Genomic DNA, 13,433 nt, shown 5'->3' on the forward strand with positions numbered 1-13,433 from the left:
AGCTTTTCAGCCTTAACAGCAAGTGTGACTGTTTGAGAAGTAAGGTCACAACTCTGAGCCTTGTGAAATTACTGTGGCAGCAAAAACTTGAAAGAGCAGCTGTGAATGCAAAGGCACCCCTTACAAGATGCACTGGGCTTTAAACAAACTCTGATGTAAACCCATCCGTGGCAATACTTGACGCTGAGAGCAACTGACATAAGATAAAGAGCGAGAATGTCTGCATAGGGCAGAAGGGAGGAGAGGTGGGTAGATAAAACAAAACCAGACTTTGAGCCAGGAGACCACACCGTATGTCCCATTTGAATGCAAAAGTCAGTGTTGTTTTAATGTAACGTCATGTAATTTACACACTGATGTCACTCACATATTTTTGTAACCTTACGTTATTTATACATAACAAATGTACTGATTTTAACCTGAAACATGATTTTTTTTGGTAAACCCAACCAAGTAGTTTTGTTGCCTAAACCCAACCGTGACAACTTTTAACCATGTGTCACAATGTGTTTCAGCTGTGCATTACATAGATTTGCTGAAGGGTGCACTGTGCATTGCAGTCAGACCCTGAGAGGTGTGACAAAATGTCGGTATTTGGCGCTCTGGGAATGACAGCAGGTTGCTATGAGAGCTGTGAGAGTGAACCGAAACATTAAAGTTGCAGACAGGCAGCTAAACAATGAGCTGAAATGCACTACACAGCTTTGTAAAGCCAAGGAGATGTGATAATTCTCTGCAGGTTGTTACGATCAAATATCAAGCACAGCTGCTTTAAAGGTAGGATCTGGAGGATTGTCAAACAAAACAAAATATAGACATATACAAATGAAATCCTGCTTAATCATCACCTATGGGCTTCTACTCATGTGTGGTGGTGACTCTGTTTGCAGAGCTCCTGCCCTTTAACTGTATTTTGATGTTTTTGTGAGCTCAGACCGCTTCTGGGCGGAGATTTCCCCAGCCAATGAATGTGCGCAGATGCCGTGCCTGAGCGTATCCGAGCATGTCCGAGCGTGCACCAGCGCGATCCTTGCCTGAACCTCTTCTGTGAAGCCTTCTTCCATACCTCCGGGCTCCGTACACCCGGGAGAGTTGAGCCTGATAGGAGGGGCCAAATTTGAATGTGTGTTTACAAACGGCAACTGGAAAATCCCCTCCTCCAGACCCTACCTTTAAAGGTAGGGTCTGGAGGAGTTTTCCTGTAAACAAACACAATTATACTTTTTCACCAAAAATCTTTGTGTGAATCCTTGAGACCTCACAAATGCAAAGAATCTATTTCCTACCTTATAAAACATTGGCGTGAAAAAATTTTTTTTTTCCAGTGGATGTCTTAGTTACAACATGATTGAGCTAACTGGAGTAGTTTCATGTCGTATCCGACAATGGGAGGCTTTTAACAGATGACGTCCTGATGTTAGCTTTGCTGCTGCTGCTGCTGCTGCTGCAGCCACTGATGCTTTCTAGACATCGTGGTTTTTCCAAAACTGAATAAATACCACACATAGCAACACAAAACTGCTTTGCTAGCTCAGTCATGTTGTAACTTAGATATCCGCTGGAAAAAAAAAAAAATTCACGGACCATTTAAGAGTTAATGAGTCATTACAGACACCGCTAACAGGGCTAAGAGCTAATGGTTGTTAGCTTAGCTTAGGTTGTTAGTCCCTCCAAAGGGACACTAACAACTCAAAGTACATGTCAAATAAAATTTCTCCAAACATGTTTCTTGTTATTTTAGGTAGTTATTATCACGCTAATGTATGTTCAAGTGTCCATTTCCCCCGATAAGTTGGTTTTAATTTGTTATTTGATTCTATAAACACAGTCTGGCCATCTTCAGCTTTTATTTTGGTACTTCCGGTGATCGGCAGTGTGAATTTGCATATTAGCTAAATATTTAGTTTCACCCAAAACATTTAGATTTAACATTTAACATTTAGATTTAGATTTAGCATTTATATTTAGATTTATATTTAGCATTTAGATTTAACATTTAGATTTAGATTTAATATTTAGATTTAGATTTAGATTTAACATTTAGATTTATATTTAGATTTAGCACTTAGATTTAGATTTAGATTTAGATTTAGATTTAGCATTTAGATTTAGATTTAGATTTAACATTTAACATTTAACATTTAGGTACCACATTTAATATTTAGATTTAACTATTTAATATATTTCTAAGTTAACAAATATTGCTGTAAATGTGGTTAAAGGTGACGTTAAAAAATTCACAACACTTTTTTAAACATTGTTTGAAGCTAAATGTGACAAAATGTTGATGTTATTTTCAGTGTGAGACACTTTACAAACAGCACCCCATACCCATGGGTCCTTGAAATCTTCAAAAGTTTGTGAATTTAAGAGGAAAGAATTAAGGCCTTGAAAGTTTTATAAAGAAAGTAGACATAAACAGAGACCAAGTCTGTGAATGTATTGATTTTCTGCAAGAATAGAAACTGAGATCCTTTAGATTTAGTTTTTACTCAACATTAGTAAATAGCCAACTTTTTGCTGTCTGCATTTCTCTTGCAATTGCGTCATTGTTGTACGCACCACATGCCATCACCTACACAGCACATTTGAGGAGTTTTCACACATTAAAGCCTTTCTCTCTTTTTAATTGTTGTCTATAAGCTTCCGTAAAGCCTGCTGGTTCTCATTATAAATATCCTCTAACAGTGATCGACCTCGATGTGTGTCTCCACCTTGTCATGTTGGGTCTTTGAATTTGGTCAGTTCAGTTTAGGAGTATATGTTCCAATCCCTGATGCACATACCTGAGACTATGAGTGGGAGTAATAGTGTCATCTGGGGGTCTGAGTGGGATCCAAAGGGTTAGGCGGATAGAAAAGTAGGAAAGAGCAAAGGTAGATAGAGAAGTAAGAAGGAGCATAGGGAAGGCAGAGCCAAGGAGAGACATCTGTGGGGACTGAACTCTCCCCCGCCTGTCCGGGCCATACACTCTTCCTCCATCTATTCCCACATCTTGATGAAAGAAGAGAGGAAGGAAGAGAGAAGAAACTATCAGGAGCAAAATGTACCTAACTGTAACTGAGGTAGAGTTTAATGGAATTTAATCGATTGTTTTTGCACATACTTGTGATTGTGGTTTAGAATTGGAGCCATGCTTTCGATGAAAGGCCCATGACACCTCCAGAGGGCTCATCGGCAACACCTGGTTTTACTCCCTTGTACCCTGCTGGGGCCCAAGTGGCTTTGAGGGCCTGACGCTGGGCCTGACCTTGAATTCCCATTTCTTTAAGCAGCCTGATAGTTGACATATGCAAGTCTCAAACTATGTCATGTTTGGTCCTTGAATTTGAGGAAACGGGGCTTGGAAAGTCCTTGAATGGTCCTTGAATTTGATTTTTAAGACGGTGTGGGAACCATGGCAAAGCTGTTAACTTTCCAGGCCCTCAACTACTGGTCAGTGAAATAGCATGATATGATGGGCACCCACTTACAAAACTTTGCTCCATAGCACCACTGGTGTTCAAAAACTTTTTTTATTTTGTTTGATTTTCAGAAACAAGGTGGTGAATTAAAAGTTTTATTATGATTATCTGTCCTCCATTACCATGAGAGCTCTATTCGGTGTGATTACCATTTTACACCTCAAATGGATATGAGCAGATGTCATTGCTATGACCTTCCTTTTGTCAGTGATTGGCTTCAAAGACTCATTTGAAAACCCCCGGAGGCCAGAAGAGGACATTCAACATGGAGCAGTGATCATGAGTCCTGTAAATGTTTCACACTTTGTAGGAAATCAAGGTTTTGTTTCTGAATTCCAGCAGAGTGCTCAAGGTCATGGTAATCATTGTTCAGATCCTGTACAACACACACACACACACACACACACACACACACACACACACAGATTCCAAATGAGCCTTAAGTTAATGTTTATTTGCTTCAGTTCCTCCTCCCCTTCAGGTTTTCATTTAGCACTTGTGTTATTATAGAGATTTGAATTCTGCATGCTGTGAGCGTCAGTCACACTCTCACGCATACACGCACATATGCACCATGGAAATGTACACACATACCGACTGCTTTTCTCAGTGTAAAAACTTGTTTCCATGGGAACAGAACATCTAGGCGACCATAGAGCCAGACAGGAGGGTACTTTGCTTAACTCTCACAAACAATCATCGTTGACAACCTGGGACGTTTCACCTCAGGCAAATATGATAAAAGGCAAATCATATTACGTCACACAGTATTCAAATCCAAAAACTCAAAATGAATATATTCACAAATAAATAGAGGGCCAAGTTACAGGTTAAATGTCCTCTAAATGTCCTCTTGCTTACAGAGCAGTGAAATACAAAACTAAATCCAAGATTAGCTGAGATTTAATTTCATAAACTGAGAGGGAAACAAACAGCAATAGGATTTATTTTATAAATTCAACTTACAACTTCACAATATTGATTTGACATTTAGAACTTGAGCACTACAGCAATCAAACCCAGTTGTATCACAGGATGTCGACTGAACCTGCTGCTCCTGTGTATTCTGTACATTTAGTCTTGTAATGTGTATACAAGCAACAGTAAACAAAGCAGTAGGAAATTATTTTCTTTTTTTTTAATATGTTTATCAAATTTCAAGGGGAATATACAAACAGAACAACACAACTTGGCTTACAAATCAAACATCTATAAAGGTAAGAGACTCAGGAATTACGCACTATAACTAAAAGACAGAAAAACGAATGACAAGACACGTTAGTCCCCCACCACATAAACCCTCTTGTGAGAATAGTTGAAATATCCAATATCAATATAAGACATAAAATGCTCCCATGTTCTATGCAACACACCATCTTTCGAGTGCAGGATACACGTCAAATAATCCAAAGAAATATATTCAAGTATGACCTGATGCCATTGTGTTTTAGCTGGAATTCTGTCTGATATCCAATTCAGAAGTATGCACTTACTTGCACAGAATGTTAGCTGTTTATAGAGTTTACCTTTAAACCATTTGATATACCATGTAGCATGTATTTTGGATCATTTCTTAGATCAGTGGCTAAGATTTTATTAATTTCCTGCCCAATAACATCCCAAAACATCTATATCTTCCAGCAAGACCCCAGTGGCTGAGACTACCTCTATTTTGCACTTGAGGCATTGAGAGGAGAAGTCCATATTAAACTTACAGTGATGGAAAGAGGATATATGAGCTCTGTGAATAGCTTTTATTCTATTACAAACACTTTAGATTTTTGCACTTTCCCATTCACCATCTCATTTATCATCTGTAATATTTATATTTAGCTCATTTTCCCACATTTCCTTCAACTGACATGTGCCTATAGGACCATGCCCTTTGAGATATTATGAAAAAAGCTTATCGAATTTCCCTCCTGTAGTAAGAAACGCTGCCTCTCTGTGCATGACGGACTCTGATTTGAGAGCAGTAGTGTCCTTCCCAACAAAATCCTTTATATGTAAGTAATGGGAAAAGTCCTGTTTTGGAACACTGTCAATTCATTGATTAAAATACATTAATGTGAATCCATCAGATAAATCACCAAGGTTAGAGATACCAGGTTCTGTTACACGTGGTAAGAAATCAAGATTATCACGTATTGGAGTGAAGACAGAGGTGATTTGAGATCTACCCTCTAGACAAATGTTTTGATTTCTAATAGAATTAGTCTTAAAGCTTATGTCTTAAAGCTGCATTAATCAATATTTTTTTTATGTTAACAACAACTCAAACAATGATGCATAATATAAAATGCTGCTCTCTAATAACAAAAAAAAAAGTTTTAAAGGAAAACTTTTAATTAACCTTTTTTCCCCTATATTTTGGCTGAATGACTGATTGCATCCTAGTCAAATGAAATAAAATCAGCAGTTCATTGGCTTATTCTGTCTGTTACTGGATTAAAATAGAGCAGTTACATTTTTTTTAAAAAGTAAATGGATGAAATGTAAATGCTTTTTTTCCCTTTTTTACATTTTCAGTAAAATTAAACTTTTAAAAAATATTTTTCTTAGTCCAACAAATGCACATTTCAGTATTTATATTATTCAAATTTAAGGCAGAATAATATCTACATTTAAATAAAAATATGAATAAATGTTTCAAAAACATGTTTTTCAAGGGAAGTGCAGCTTTTTATAGAAGGATATTACCATATGAAGGTCGGTGAAGCAGTGAGTGGCGCCCCCAGTCTTATAGGCCTAGTGTTCATGAATATGTGTGTAACTGCATTTGCCTACAAAGCTGACCATCTACTTATGAAAATAAATTAGCAGCAGTGAAATGACCTTCCAGCTCAGCCACTGTGTGTCTGTCACTGTGGGACTCGTCACTCTGCCTGCGACATTATGTAACACGCAGCAGCTGAGGCAGACGCAACCCAAACACAAGTGTTTGTGTGTGTGTGTGTGTGTGTGTGTGTGTCAGTGCTCCATGTAGGCAGATAGGAATGCATACACAAACACACACATATAGAGGTGACTCAATGTCACGGTGAGACAAGGTGGATTACTGAAAGCTAGATCAGACTGACTCTCTTACGTTTCTTCCTGTCACACTGTTTGTCATAATCCCTGTGTTCCTGGCCGGCTGCCTGAAGTTATTCTTGGCAATATTTCATATCATTATTATATTATTTAAAAATGTTGTCTCTATCTTTGGTGCTAAATTAACTGCAGGATGAACATTATTTACCCCCAGCCAAAATGTATTTATGTATTTAAGTGTAAGGAGCCAGCAACTTTCTGGTTGCAAGCCTGCCTTTCTGTTCTCTACAAATCACAATTTTAATTAAAAGTGAAAGAAAAAAAGAAAAGTAATCATCCCAACATAATTTCAACAAAATATATTACACATAAAATTTAATCATCTGCTAAATTAGATGCATTCAACTGTACAAACCATATTTCATATGCGATCCACCTCGCTTCATACTCCAAACTTTTACTTGTAAACTCCTTTATTTCACACTGTGACAATGCTTTTCTGTCTTTATTGATTATTGAGGCTCCAGCGGAGAAATGTCCCACTTTCAGGGTGTCTTGAATGCAACAACCTGTTGGCGCTTTACTATGTTTTCCAGCCTTTCCCATTCCAACCTTTTGTTTATTAATCTCTCCTTTATCTCAGTGTCTCTATTCGACAACCTCTCATCTTTGTCCAACTCTCGTCATCTCACCCATTGGTGCTCACCCAATTCCTACTGGACCTTCCCTGCACACACCCCTCAGTCACTTTCATCCCATCATTTCTCTAATATAGCAGTCTGGGCTCTTTATTGATACAGTCCTGATTGTTTATTCGAACACCAGTGCTAATGGAATAAGGCATCCTACAGTTTGTTTTTTGTTTGTTTGTTTGTTTTTGGGTGTGATGTAACCAGTTTTCAAATTTCTGAATAAGGCATAATTTGATGCTGCATATGAGAGGTTGGCAGATTTCAGGGATTTGATTTGACCCCTTTACAGGCTGCCTTTTGTTTATGAGTTGCAAGCAGTTCAACCAAATGTAATGTAACTTAAATGGTTTTTGCAAAGGTTGAAGATGTGAAACGATCCATACTTCATTATAAATAAAAAAGCAAAGATTTTTATTTATTTATTGATTTAATTTAATTTAATTTAATCTATAAATAAAATTTAAAAAATCTTTGCTTTTTCATTTATTATGAAATATGGACTATTTCACATCATTAGACTTTAATTTAATTTAATTTAATTTAGTTTAATTAAATTCAATTTAATATGATTTAATTTAATTTTGTTTAATTTAATTTAATTTAATTTTATTTTATTTTATTTTTGTTAAGTATTTTCACACTTACCTTGCACCCCATCTGTGGTCCCAACCCCCAGATTGAGAACCGCTGATTGGAGTAAAAGATGTTTATTTCATTGAATAATTTAAAAAAGCAGCCCTTTGTAATATATTCAACTTTTTAAAAAACCGAGATACCAGCTGAGTTCAGTTTGACCTTTCGTGTGTCAAAATGCCCGAAGACATTAATTAGAAATTTGTGTGACCAACATCAGTGACATTTCATAACACATTTTGCAGACAACCACTTGCTTTGGTCTCAATGACAGCACAATCAGAGGTGGAAAACATCGTTTTTTAATCAAATGTCAGTATGAGCCAAAAGTGTTACTGCTGTTACTATGGAGGGGAGGAGGCTCTGTGTGCTCGCTGACAGGGAGACAGTGAGTTGCTGGGCTGAATTTAGACCTTCAGCTGGGGGCTCTGAGCTATAGAGCTCTTATCTGATAAGACTGAAAGCACATATCACTGTGTGGTGTCATTTGTAATGCTGGGTAACCTTTCAAACATAGCTTCAAAACAAAAGACGGCAACCTTAGTGAGTTTTATTTCAACAGCGCACTGCCTTGAATTTCGATTTCAGGATAACTGTGATGGCAGCTATTTGATGTTTGGCATTGTGGTGTCAATCAATAACAGAATGATGCCTTGTATATGTCACACATTTCATAGGCAATCCACTCTTGGCTGCAAAGACAACGTACAAATCAAATAAATCAAATATAATAATGTCAATGAGCCCATAAATGGATTTTAATGGATATGCTGTCAGCAACCAGAGAGGAGAGCAGAGAGTGTTTTCTAATCATGATGGCCTGTGCTCTCTGTGCAGATATTAATAGCCACAAAGCAATGTCACTACTAAGTCCCCTGCTCCCTCTGACGGCTTTGTTTTCAAGCACATTCTTTCCATCTTTGTTTTGCTCTTAACTTATCCTCTGAGATAAGAGGCAAGGCTCCCCTTTTCACTTTTCAATTCACTTCCACCCAGCTCAGCGGGAGAAAGCAGCGTTTTCCAACAAATCATTTGGCGTTAATGTTGTGTGCTCAGAGGTTTAACATATGAGAGATTAAATCAATAAACAGATGTCAGAAGTCTCTCTAATGAGATGAAACCATGCTGTGAAAACATTGGACACTTAATGGCAGAACCATGTGAGGATCCAGTTTCAGGACAAAGGCGCTGGATGTTAGGAGAGCAGAACAGATTGATGGAGCAGTGGAGTGCAGGGGGAGAATTAAAGAGAGGAGAGGGAAGCTATTTCAGGGATGGTGTGTCTGAAATGACAACTGTTGCCCCCCCTTACCCTCTGCTCTTTCTCTACCTCTCTCTATCAAACCCCGCTCTCTCTCTCGCCTGCTCTTAACCTCATAGCCTCAATGCCCAGAACATTTCAAACCACAGACCCCTGTGTCGATCGCTTGGTGAGTCTCACGATAAATATAGAACACCATTACCCTTTCCCAATGAGCTCTGACACACGTGCGCAACCGCCCAACCAAACATGGGGCCATAGAGTATATAAGGGCCAAGGCTGGGTGGCTGCAGGAGAGTGGGAAAACAAGTGATTTTACCTAACACAAGCAAGAAAAAATATAGAGAGAAAAAGGACAGAAAGAACAGAAGGACAACAGAAGAGCTGTGTGAATTATTTCTTACATTTAAGCCTCTGGAAGACTCCCAGAGGAGCCACAAGAAGAAGCAACTCTCTCCGCCTCCCTCTTTCCCTCCCTTCACTCTCCTCCTCTGCCTTCCCCAGCACTCTCACCCATCCATGAGTGCGACCAACTCCTCTGCCTATCGATCGGAGCGTAGTTTCCACCAGACTTCATCCTCGTCCTCGTCCTCATCTTCATCCTCTAGTAACCCATACATGGAGAAAAGCCGGGGACTGTTCGCTGAGGACTTTGGGTCCTTCATGGGTCCTGGGAGTGATACCTTGGGGTTTTCCAGTAAGTTTGAAGCAATTTAAGGTCTCTGTAACTCATTTTGTATACAAAAGTGGTTTGAAATGATAGCAACAGCAGGTTGAGGAGACAGATTTATGTCTGTGCTTGGAAGAGATTTGTGTAAAGTGGGGTGTTTTTCTACATAAAGCAGTGATAAAATATGGCCGAGGTGACAGTTCAGAGGAGGGAGGACTGAGTTCAAAAGACGAAGGCAATTGGTGGTTGATGTGTGTGTACAAATATGTTTCTAAGCAAGAGTGCAGCCATAGTTTGATGGTGTAACTAAAGTGTAAAAAGAAAAATGGAAAGAAAACAGATTTACACAAAAGAAAACCCAAGTTGGAGCTGCATTTTTGAAGAAAGGGAGGCACTGCTTGGCTTTCTCTTCCAGGTTTTCCAAGCGTCTACAAATGCACATTAAGGTCAAGACACATTTCACTTTACAGTGCTTGGTTCATCCTCTAGCTCAGTCATGTGCGAATCCAGTGTGAACAGTTCTGTATTGGCTCACTGCTGGCACACACAGAAGTGTCAATGTGTGTCATCTGAACTTTAAAGGGACTCAGAGTCCGTGCGGCCCATGTGTCAGGGGCAGAGCTCAAGTGTTTTGGAACCATTGTTGGAATCCCATAGGTGCATCACAGGAGCCTGAGGGTGGGTGCAGCTAAAGGGAAAGCAAGGCACACACACACACACACACATACTCACACATGCACGCACACAAGCAAGCCGGGGAATGCTGTACTGACTGCCATGTGTGACTTCACACACTGAGTATCTGGAATGACGCCTGCATAAGGAATGACCAGATGGTTGCCCGGTGACCAGTGTACACAGCAAATACATACACACGCACACGCAGTTGGAATGATGTCACACTGTCAAGCTGACCTGCATACGTTAAGTCAGAGCTAATATCTCACACACGAGCATTTCCAGTCATTGTGTCATGTGTTAGTTCTTCACTGAGCTCAGACCCACTGAGGACAGACAGACACTGATGCATCAGACTGTATGATGATCACGTGTTTCTCTACTGTATCCCCATACAGATCATCAAAGCTGCACTCATCAATACTTTTTATATTAACCACAGATTAAGTGACTATGATGTGTAATGTGAAAGGGGTCGCACATAGTGAAAAGTTTCACCCCACTCTGCAGTTCCTCTCAGCAATACAGTCCTTATTTAGCCTTTTATTTAGCTCATTGTTTTCCCTCCTCCAAACTCTGCTCTCATCTACTTCATTTTTTAGTGAAATGCCTCTGATGGATCTGTTGGCTAACTGCCCGGCACAAAACAGGAGAGAGACAAAGTTAGCAAGTGGCTGGGGAAGAGAAAAAATTCATAGTATCTGCTAAAAACAAATGCTGAAATCACACTATTGATTTATCTGATCTGTGACTTCACAGTGACTCTCTGTAGCTGCCTACTTTATACAATAAGATATACAGCCAAGATGCTGTAGTGCTGGCTATGGTATAACCACAGAGAGGCAATCATATTATTTTCAATTTTGTTCCACAACTAGGAAAACTAATTCTCATAGCCATTTAACTCAAACCAGTTCCAAAAATCTAGCAATCTAGCTTTGTCCAGGTCTAACTCTGTCAAAGCTTATAAAGATACTTAACCAGGCTCAATAGACCAGTTCAGGCAGTAACAAACTGTTTTTTTTTAAGTTTGTATTTACATTAATTTGTTGGAAAACCAAATAAATGGTATAAACTACTATCAGAGCCACATTATGGGCTATGACACATTTCAGTTCAAACAGTAAGTGCTTTAGAAAGTGGGCTCAGGAGGTGAAGCAGGTCGTCCACTTCTAATAGTTGTAAGATCGGTGATTCAATTCCATGCTTCTCAGGTCCACTTGTTGAATACTTGGGCAAGATACCGAAACGCCAAAATTAGTGCGTGTGAATGTTAAACTGATGAGCATGGGACAGTGCATGGTAGCCTCAGCCACTAGTGTACGAATGTGTCTGTGAATGGATGAAAGTGGCATGAAGTCTAAAGCAGCTTTGAATGATCGCAAGACTAGAAAGGCATTATACAAATGCAAGTACAATGAAGCAGCTAAATGGGACTCAGCCAGCATTAATTTTCCCACTGCGATGTGTCAAAAGGTCTTAATGTAAAATACATATTTTTTTTAGCTAATTGTAGTGAAGGGTTAACATTTTTTATTTTAAAGTTCACAAAACACAAAGGTATATGTTTTAAAATTACATCACTTGGCCAGATCAGCCTCTTTAGAAAACCTAAAATCTCTCAGCTGCCTTGGAGGTAACAGAGAGGTGACCTTGAGACTGTTGTTATGTGTATGGCCATTTATGGAAAGACCCACTGAAACAGAAATAATGAGCCCAAATAATGTTTGATTTTAGTATGGATTCTAAGTTATCTGCATATAACACAAATGAAAATAAGTAAAAAATGTTCAATAGCATGATGTGTTTGAAATTAATGAGAGCCTGTAACATGTCTACAATTGATCCCTAATGAAACACTACCTGCAGGCATTGTAATTATCACCAGAAATATGTTTCCTCTCTTAGCATGCAGTGACAATGACAATTCTGTGAAAATTAATTGTTAAAGAAAGAAAGAAAGAAAGAAAGAAAGATCTGAGTCCCCCTGTGGTCTGACATCCTCTCTCATCTTGTGGTGGGTTTAGGCGGATCTGGAAATATCAAGACTCTTGGGGATTCGTACCAGTTCACAGTTGACGTGCGAGACTTCTCCCCTGAAGATGTCATCGTCACCACATCCAACAACCAGATTGAAGTTCGAGCAGAAAAGGTGGGCAGGCTTCCATTTGATTTACGATGGTTACATAAGTCCTTAAAACAATGTTGGTGTCTGGGTGGGTTAGGGTCTGCTGAGTGGAAAAACCACTTCACACAGCATCTTTCCACAGTCATGAAAAATGAAGTCATTTGTAATGTTCTGTCTTTCACAGTTGGCCCAGGATGGTTCAGTGATGAACACTTTCACACACAAGTGCCAGCTACCTGAGGATGTGGACCCCACCTCAGTGACATCATCACTGGGCACTGAGGGGACCCTAACAGTCAGGGCACGGCGACATCCGGCCAAACACGAGCTTGTACAAACCTTCCGCACCGAGATCAAGATCTAGAGAGGGACCTGCTTTCTTATCATAAACCTCTCACTTTTTGTGATTTTATGCAACTTCCTTTATTTCCTGTCTTCACTCAAACCATTCTTTACTTTAAACACTCAACAGAGAGTTGGCACTGCGCTCTATGAAACATGCCACATCCTCCTCCGTGACTGCAACAATGCCTGTCGCTGCTCATTTATATTCTGACATAGTCCACCATACACAGCAGCAATAGGTCATACCTACGTGTAACATATTGAGACACAGGGGCTGGACATGTACAGCATTCTCACAAAGACACATGCACACACACACACACACACACACACACACACACACACACACACACACACACACACACACACACACAGAGAGCAATTGACGGATCAGTTCACTTCTAACACAGTTCTAAAAACGAAAACTCACCTCTGAAATTGATGGTTGTCACGTTAATAATAATTTATTGTATATTATTATTTGTGTGAATAAAAATTATCCTGCTTTGACAATAAACATCTGACAATG

At 39.2% G+C, this 13,433-nt stretch overlaps 1 protein-coding gene across 1 annotated transcript; it reads left to right on the plus strand.

Moving 5' to 3' along the window:
* Positions 1-9,355: 9,355 nt before the first annotated feature.
* hspb7 (heat shock protein family, member 7 (cardiovascular)) lies at positions 9,356-13,433 on the plus strand. Its single transcript, XM_033628247.2, has 3 exons — positions 9,356-9,780; positions 12,459-12,583; positions 12,744-13,433. The coding sequence occupies exons 1-3, from the start codon at positions 9,603-9,605 to the stop codon at positions 12,921-12,923; spliced, it is 483 nt and encodes a 160-aa protein (XP_033484138.1). The 5' UTR covers positions 9,356-9,602; the 3' UTR covers positions 12,924-13,433.

Source organism: Epinephelus lanceolatus, chromosome 8 (genome assembly GCF_041903045.1).
Source record: "Epinephelus lanceolatus isolate andai-2023 chromosome 8, ASM4190304v1, whole genome shotgun sequence".
NCBI classification, from domain to species: domain Eukaryota; kingdom Metazoa; phylum Chordata; class Actinopteri; order Perciformes; family Serranidae; genus Epinephelus; species Epinephelus lanceolatus.